This window comes from Anneissia japonica, unplaced genomic scaffold (genome assembly GCF_011630105.1).
Source record: "Anneissia japonica isolate Jap-2015-1 unplaced genomic scaffold, ASM1163010v1 scaffold2994_len2133135_cov197, whole genome shotgun sequence".
Lineage (NCBI taxonomy): Eukaryota > Metazoa > Echinodermata > Crinoidea > Comatulida > Comatulidae > Anneissia > Anneissia japonica.
In genome coordinates this window covers 800,509-809,343 of record NW_022728550.1, presented here as the reverse complement: position 1 = coordinate 809,343, position 8,835 = coordinate 800,509, and the positions used below count along the sequence as shown (strand labels likewise).

The following is an 8,835-nucleotide window of genomic DNA, read 5'->3' as shown; positions in this document are numbered from 1 at the left end:
ATGTCTATATGTTCGAGTTCGAAACGCGTTCGCTGCGAACGCCTTTTACGTTCTTTTGAAGGACACGAACCTTCGTGGCAGTACTTTTTAACGTTTAATTGCCTGCATATACAAAATAAGGGCAGTCGGACCTCTTGCAGTTTTATAAAATGTTGAACGGTTTATCCATGGACAGCGCGCGCATGTAAAATAATGGCCGCCCGTTTTTACCATGTAATAATCCCTTTTTGCTTTATTTGAACTTAATATTTAATTGTAAAAGTGTTATGTATAGGCCTACTGTATGTTTTATCTCCCTAGTACAGTATAAGTTTGAACAGGACCATATGAAAAACAGGCTATAACAACCACCTGGTATGTTTTTAATCCTCTATAAATATGTTTAAAATAAATTTAAAACAAATTATAAATTCAAGAAAGGATCATCGACGACGCAATCGCACTGTGAAGAATGTCCATTTTAAGGAATACATCGTGTTAAAGGGACAACAGTTGATTGAATGTCATTTTTTCTATAGTTTTGGTGACTCTAATAGTAACCCCATGGTATAGAGTATTATTATAGGTTAATCTCCGGGTGGGTCACTATTAGACGAGGGATCACTAATAGAGTAATAGGTTATTATTAGAAAGTTTACGTACTAACAGTACTTAGGCCTATGCTACGCTTTTTCGAAATTCAATTCAATTCATAATACATTACAGTAAGTAATAAAAGAATAATTGTTCACATGTGTATTGTCTTTATTTAATTTAAAGATTATATAATCTTTAAATTAATACGAATCTAGTAATAAGATGATATATAACAGCTAAATTTGCACATTGTACTCTGTCTAATTAAATTTCACTCAATTTACAGAATGGAGTCAAACTTTTTAATTAAATACAGCAACTTGATAAAGAGATGATTTTTAAAATATATAATCAACAAAAATATTTATAGCTTAATCATAAATTTGATCATTATATAATAAATTATTCTTTTTCTGCCTCTTACACTCTGCTCAATTTTTTGTCATTTACAATGTAATATACGGTTTGATGATGAAGGCTCGAATTCAGATCCAATGTAAATGTACATTCAACTCAATTGGAAACAAACATGAAGGTACAGAGCAGGTGGCGCTAGTACAATATAAGTTCCTCTCCTCTATTACCTGGTCTCAAACTGTACTAATGGTAAATGTTCTGGTTTCCTTTCGGGAATGGTAGACGGAAAATCACAGAGGTCATTCATCAATATCTATCGGGTGGATTTTCTGAAAACATGAAAACTTTGCACTGATCTTTTGTCTTATCGATTTCTGATAGAAGATGTAAACAAGTGGGTTTATCATAGGCGTGGAACGAAGCATCAGGGAAGCGATGTAATCAGCGACTCGAGACTGCCAAATATATGCTCGGTTACATATGATTCGCACCTAAGTAGAAATATAAAACCGAAACCATTACTCATGTATTTTCACAGCAATTCATTATGCTTTATGTCTCATGTTCTCAATTTGATAAAACAAAAATGTACGATAATTTTGAAAAATTGCAAAAATATAACTTTTGAAGTAATGTAAGTTATCAAGAGTCAATGGAATGAAAAGTCAAATTTCTTACATTACATAATAAATCATAATTTATAAAGGAGAAAATATTAGAGTATACATGCTGGGAAGCGTTTTTAGACATGGGTGAAGAAAAAAATCCAAACAAGATAAGCAGCAGAGTATTTTTGCATTTTCCGTAACCAACTTGGGTCTTTTACACTATAAAAAATAATCAATTCAAAACAAAACCAGCACTCTGACTACATGTTTCCTGATCAATAATATGCATCCTGCACGCAAGTGATAACGCAACCTACACTGTTTTGACCTTGTTATCATGGAAACGCAATTCAAGTGATGAATCAAACACCAAAAAATGCGAACAAATTATAATAATGTAATGACAACGAGGATGATAATGATAGCAATATTACTTATGATGATGATGATGATGATGATGATGATGATGATGATGATGATGATGATGATGGTGATGATGATGATGGTAATGATGACGATGATGATGATTATGATGATGATGACGACGACGATATATGACGACGATGATGATGATCATCATCATAATGATAAGGATAATGATGATGATATTGATGATGATAAACTACAATGATAATGATGATGATGATAAACTACAATGATAATGATGATGATGATAATGTATAATAATACGAGGCTAATAATAATAATAATAATGTTAAGATGGTGAAGACAAATAAAAAGATGAAGATGAAGAAGAAAGCATAATAAATGACAATTCATAGTGACGGTATCCACCACTAGAATGCATGCTGCTCCTGGCACTTTGTGCAATAACAATAACGATACCAATAATACCAATAAATAATACTGACAAAATAATAATAAAAGTGACAATAAGTTGACTACCGTAAGAAATGTTCAGCGAAAACTGTCCTACTTTGTAATGCCTGGTTAGTATATTATCCCACAGCGACAACTTTTAAATGTTAATACTATGTGATGAATGTGAATCGTTTTTCTCTTAATGAGCGTGATTTTGGCGCGTAATTAATTGACATACACAATGCTTTGAGTTATAACGCACCCCTTTCAAGTATGAACATGCACAGAAATGCCATTGATTTTTACTCTGGGTTAGTGATATTGGCGCTGAATAAGTTATTTAAGTTTTATTTATTATCTCATGTTACTTTAGAATAAAAATATATTTACAATGTAGGCCTATATGTTTTCTCTATTGCGTAACAAAAATTTATTAGAAGAAATCGATTTTTGATTTGTGCAACTCAAATGCCAACAAATAGGATCATCTGCCAACTGCCGTTTTCAGGAAATAATGCCAATACATTGAGCGAATCTTTATCTACAAACAAAAATCATTAACACATTATGTTGGATATCGAATTTGAATATCAGATTATTAATTAGCAAAAATGTGTCCTATACACTTATGCTTGTAGCTCAGAACGTGCCTTAAAAACAAGTTGCAAAAAAGGTAAGATACATTTATTTTTGTGAAATTACTTAATATTAAAGTATATTCTTCTGTTATATTTAGGCCTGTGGCATCTTTCTTTGCTTATAAAATGCACGCTATCACTCCACATTGTACTCATTACCTACGGCAAATGTAAGCCACTGCACAGGCCCAAACAGAAACTTAATCCTTACATTCACATAACAAACAAATGAATAAAGGATAAAACGGAGGAAACTATAAGAAAACAGAGTATGAGAACAGGTACGGTAAGTCTTTAAGGAAGACTTACCAGGCTACAAGTGAATGAGCTCAAAACAATTATTCTCAATGTTATAGATTTTAAAGAGGCAATTGTCTTGAGGCATCAGTGACAACATCAAATTTAGTTTCTCAATATTTACCGTATATGATCGTACATAACTACGTCTTCGTAATAATCATTCCCCAGATTTTTAAATAACATGGAAACAAACATAGCCTGTCTTATTATAATATTACAGCATTCTATTTTGAAGACTATTTACATTGTACTTGAAATAGAGATTGAATATATAGCATAATTTGCTACAAGAACTTCTTAAATCAATACCTTCTTTGTACTAAAGAGGATAGCCATGGAGCTTAAATGAATGAAATCGCCTCTGAGTAAAAGAAAGACAATTATCAAGATGTGTTAAAAGAGGGTTGAACATTAGCATATCAAGGAACAGAAAAGAATTAATTTATTTCACTTGCAAAGCAAACAAAAGACCCTGCTTAACACATGACCCTGCTTTTAAAAGAAAGAAAGTCTTTCTACTTTCTACAGAAATATAAAACAGAGATGCCCAGAGAAATTAAAGTCAATGGACACACATAAAAAAAGAAAACATAAAACGATTTAAAATTCAATACCACTACCGGTACTGCAAGTGAAAACACTACCGTACTTATCAATAGGAAGACTAAGCACAAATTACTGTTAGGTGTCTTATACGTTTCTTGTTTACTTTATTTTCACATTCATTACATTACATTAAAGTCAATTCGCTATTTTCAGCCAACAAAACATAGTTAAATGAAGTTTTACAATTAAAGTAACAAAGTGTTATCGCTGTTTCAATCGATTATATCTTAGTAAATATGTCATATGCGGTAGACAAAACCAAATCATATATCATGTAGGAACATTTGATGAAGGCCTGTAAATTGTGAGTTACAATGAATGATAATGATGATGGTAGAAGAATAAGGGAGAGAAAAACAACGTACCTGGTACGGTATACTTGTGATGGCGAGAACACACGTTATGGCTACCAACATATAGCTGAAATTAGCATGAATTCCTTTTACCATATCTGTTTGTTTGAGATACCCTTCTAAATTTCTGGGGCAACAAGATATTAGACGCTCACGAAGTATTTTTAAACAGTTTATAACGGTTGCATTGCAAACAGTTAAGATAATAAGCATCATTACAAGCTCACATAATGTCCAACCATCGTATAATACTCGAATATTAGAAGCTTCTTTGGAAAAATTATATATAGTAAGTTTATCATATATATCCATATCATACATCAATCTAATAACTGAAAATAAAAAAGAGTAGATGGAACAGATTATGATCAGTTTAATTAAGCGAGTATATGAGTTGTATTTGTCGTAGAAAAATGGTGTTTGTATTGCTAGAAAACGCTCAATACTTGCAGAGACAACAAGAAGATGCGACATTCGCTCAAAAAACGCATCTATGAAGAGAATATATCGGAATACTTGTAAATCTTTTGAAGAACGAGTTGAGAATTGCCAAATTAACCATCCGATACCACTGAATAATACCCAACAACAGTCACAAACCGCTAAAGCTAACGCCATTACCATCGGTGTTTTCGAATTCACTGTGTATCTGAAAAGTTGTCTGCACAAAAGCACTATCCAAATTGTGTTGCTCAAGAAGCCAACACAAAATATCGTTGGAGTTACTACAGAGTGTAAAACCACCAAGAAATCGCTCGTTGAATCGTTGCTAGTCATGTCTGTACGTCCATAAGGCACAGACTGAACTGTGCATGGAAATGCCTAAAATAACTGAATCCACAGGTCTATCTGTGTTAACTAATTTGCACGAAACGAACTGAGCCAATTAGCTCACGTCGTTTTTTCTCTGATTATTTCTTAACAAGCTCAACTTCAAACCAATTTTCTCTCACGTACTGCAAGTGATAATATTTTGCACTCTCCATTGGACGATGTTTTCATTAAACTGCGCGTTGATAATCAATTCATTCATAACATTAACTTCCGTATTTGGAGTATTTTCGATTATCGCCCATCTAGATGTGTATAAGAGACTACATATATATCATAATAATAGTGAACATTTATAATGCGCCAGTATCCATCAAAGATGCTCATGGCGCAAAAGAGAGAGAGTTGTTAACAGTTTGTAATCTTAACTACGAAAAAAAAAATTAATAATAGTAACCGTATCCCTGGTGGGGGAGGCTTCATGAGTGCCTTTGCTTGCCCAAGGTAGATATTCCTAATTAGCAACTCCTAAGACTAACGGAGGGATGGAACGTCTCACGTTTCCACTTATGGGCTGCCGCTTAAAGGGGGTCCCACACCACTGCCCTTACAAGAGTTGCCTAAACTTAATCTATGCCTAAAAGTACAATATTGAAAAAAAAATTAAACAGGTTATTTAGTGTGTAGGCCTAATTATCGTAAGGATGATGTGAACAAAAACGTCTTAAGCTGATTCTTATATATGCTGAGGGAAGTACTCTGTTTAATGTTATCCGGTATAGCACCATTATATGCTATAGCAGATTGTCTGATAATTATGCTATTGATATTGATATTGGTCTGATATAGCTGGTTGTAGCAGTTTCAAATCCTAAATATCACTATAGCATTGATATTTAAAAATATAGCACTTTAACTGCTACTTGCTTTGCAATATGTTTATGTAAACTGCTATATAAATTGATACATGTATTTCATGTATCATTTAACTGCTACAATCAATGATATTTGCAGATGTATATCAGCTATTTTTAAACTGATATATATATTATATAATATTGGTCTGATATAGCTGGTTGTAGCAGTTTCAAGTCCTAAATATCAATATTATAGCACTTTAACTGATACTTGCTTTGCAATATGTTTATGTAAATGCTATATAAATTGATACATGTATCATTTAACTGCTACAATCAATGATATTTGCAGCTGTATAGCAGCTATTTTTAAACTGATATATATGATATAATATTGGTCTGATATAGCTGGTTGTAGCAGTTTCAAGTCCTAAATATCACTATTATAGCATTGATATTTAAAAATATAGCACTTTAACTGATACTTGCTTTGCAATATGTTTGTGTAACTGCATAGGCGTGAAACTGCAGATTGTGTCTTCGAACTATATCACCCAAGTAAATTGAAAAAATGAGAGGACCAAGCACGCTTCCTTGTGGCAAGGCTCCAAACAATAATCGACAAGGTGCAGAATAATTTCATTGATTTTTACGCACTGTGTTCTATCTGAAATGTAAGATATAAACCATTTTAGTATGGTTCCGTCAAACCCAACTTCTCGGAGTCTATTTATTAAAATGCAGTGGTCCACCGTATTCAAGGCGGCAGACAAGTCCAAGAGAACAAGGGCGACAGTTTACCTTGATCCATGGCTATGTCATTTTGTACCTTTGAAAGTGCAGTCTTGACACCATGGTGGACGCGATATGCGGAATTAAACTCATCAAATATTCTGTTACTTTCTATGAATGTCAGTATTCTAGCAATAACAATACGTTCAGTAATCTTAGACAAGAATAGTAGGTGAGATATTGGACGATTATTACTTAGGACATCCGACTCGAGACTCTTCTTTTTTAGGAGAGGGTGAATTTGAGCAGATTTTATGAAGGAAATGTCCCTGACGTTAAGGACTGATTAATTATGTGTGTAAGGGCAATAACATCACTGCATTCCTTCAGAAAAGCAATAGGTAACGGATCAAGATCGCAACTCTTTCTAGGAGCACACATAATAATTTCTTGACTTCATCCTCTAAAACAGGCTAAAAAATTGTCAACTTAACATCACTGTTGGCGGCATTCATCACATTTTGTATATTACAGGTATGCTTAGGAAAAGAATCTCGTATCGTGCGGATTTTATCTTCAAAGAAAATTTCTCTGCAAGTTTCTCGTCGGAGTCACATTGAGGTAATGATGTGGATTTTTTGCGATGAAGGAGTTTATCAATCACACGAAATAGTTGTTTTTGGTCTTTACCACAATTAACAATTAATGTCGAATAGTAAGATATTCATTAGATTTGAATCATCAAGTTGACATTATCATGTTGTGTGCAATATCGCACCATCGCACACTATCAACTTCAAGCCTAGATTTTCGCCAATCCGTTCTAAACTTCGACGACCATGCTTAGCCTCAGTTATCCATTGGTTCCGTTCTAAACTTCGACGTCCATGCTTAGCCTCAGTTATCCATTGGTTGTAGGACCTACCAAGTTGTATTTGGTCTAATAGTAGCCAAGCGTGTTTTTGGAGGTGCATGAAAGTCAAGAATAGAGGACAGACAGTGTATATAATTTTGCAAAAAACATAGATATTCTTTATCGTCTGTCTTTATATTTACCCTTACATATTCTCTGTAATATTTATTGTTCTCTTATTCTTCCGTTTATTAGCTATTGCAATATTGTGTGGGCCAATAACTACCCTTCAAACCTTAATAAAATGTATCTTCTTCAAAAGAAAGCTATCCGCCTTATTTCTGGTGCGCCACGTTTAGCCCATACACATTGTTTATTTTCTGATCTCAATCTTTTAACTATTCACGACATCAACAAACTCCAGCAATGTATATTTTTTTATGATTATATACATTCTAACCTTCCCTCAAATTGTTCCTGTAATTTTAAACCTAACTCTGAAATACATTCTTACAATACTAGGGCTTCACATGAACTTCATTTACCTCAACCCAAACTCACTCAAATGCAACACAATATCCGTTACAGCGGTATTAAATTATATAACAATCTTCCTAACAATATAACACTGTCCCCCACAAGTGAACTTTTCTCATACAAATTAAAAAAATACCTTATTTCAAATTATAGTTAATGTAATACTTAGTCAGTCGAGTTTCTTCTTTTTTTTTTATCGATTTATTTTTTACATCAATTAATTGTGCTTTCTCTATGTTTATATATCTTTTTAGTTCTTCTTAATTATATATTTACTTATTACTTACTATAATATATTATCTGGCTAGCCCATCACAAGTTTTAAATGGAATTTGTTTCCAATTAAGTTTACTTACAAGGCACATGCCTCTTTCAATTTAAATTATATTTACTAAAATAGTGTATATACATTTAATACCTTAGATATTCGTTTATAATTATATATTTTTATTGTTATATTGTGAAAGAAATAAATGTTGATTTGATTTGATTTTGATTTGATTATTACATACTTCAGTGTTTATATTTTTAATATTCCTGGTATTTAACTTTTTTTGTTTTCTTGGACGCTGTAGTGCAAGAGTGCAGGCTATAGCATTGTGGTCTGAGAGACCATCCTCAACCGACGTATTCAACACAACTTGATCATCAGCACAACGCGTTATCAAAAGATCTAAAGTGTGGCCGTGAGTATGTGTAATAATAATAATAATAATATAGAAATTTATATAGCGCCTTTTGCCAAAGGATACAAGGCGCTTAGAAAAGGTTTATTGTAGGAAGAGGATTATTTAGGAAATAAATGAGCTTTTAAGAGTTTTTTGA

General features: G+C 32.8%; 1 protein-coding gene across 1 annotated transcript; it reads right to left on the bottom strand.

Moving 5' to 3' along the window:
* Positions 1 to 341: 341 nt before the first annotated feature.
* On the bottom strand, positions 342 to 5,303 carry LOC117114309. Its single transcript, XM_033257946.1, has 2 exons — positions 4,273 to 5,303; positions 342 to 1,424 (listed from the first exon to the last, which is right to left on the bottom strand). The coding sequence occupies exons 1-2, from the start codon at positions 5,035 to 5,037 to the stop codon at positions 1,233 to 1,235; spliced, it is 957 nt and encodes a 318-aa protein (XP_033113837.1). The 5' UTR covers positions 5,038 to 5,303; the 3' UTR covers positions 342 to 1,232.
* Positions 5,304 to 8,835: the final 3,532 nt, after the last annotated feature.

Excerpts from the sequence above, each read along its gene's own strand:
- LOC117114309 (XM_033257946.1), bottom strand. The coding sequence starts at position 5,037 with ATGACTAGCAACGATTCAACGAGCGATTTCTTGGTGGTTTTACACTCT. Across the intron at positions 1,425-4,272 it reads TCACAAGTATACCGTACCAG|GTGCGAATCATATGTAACCG; the intron begins GTACGTTGTTTT and ends ATTTCTACTTAG.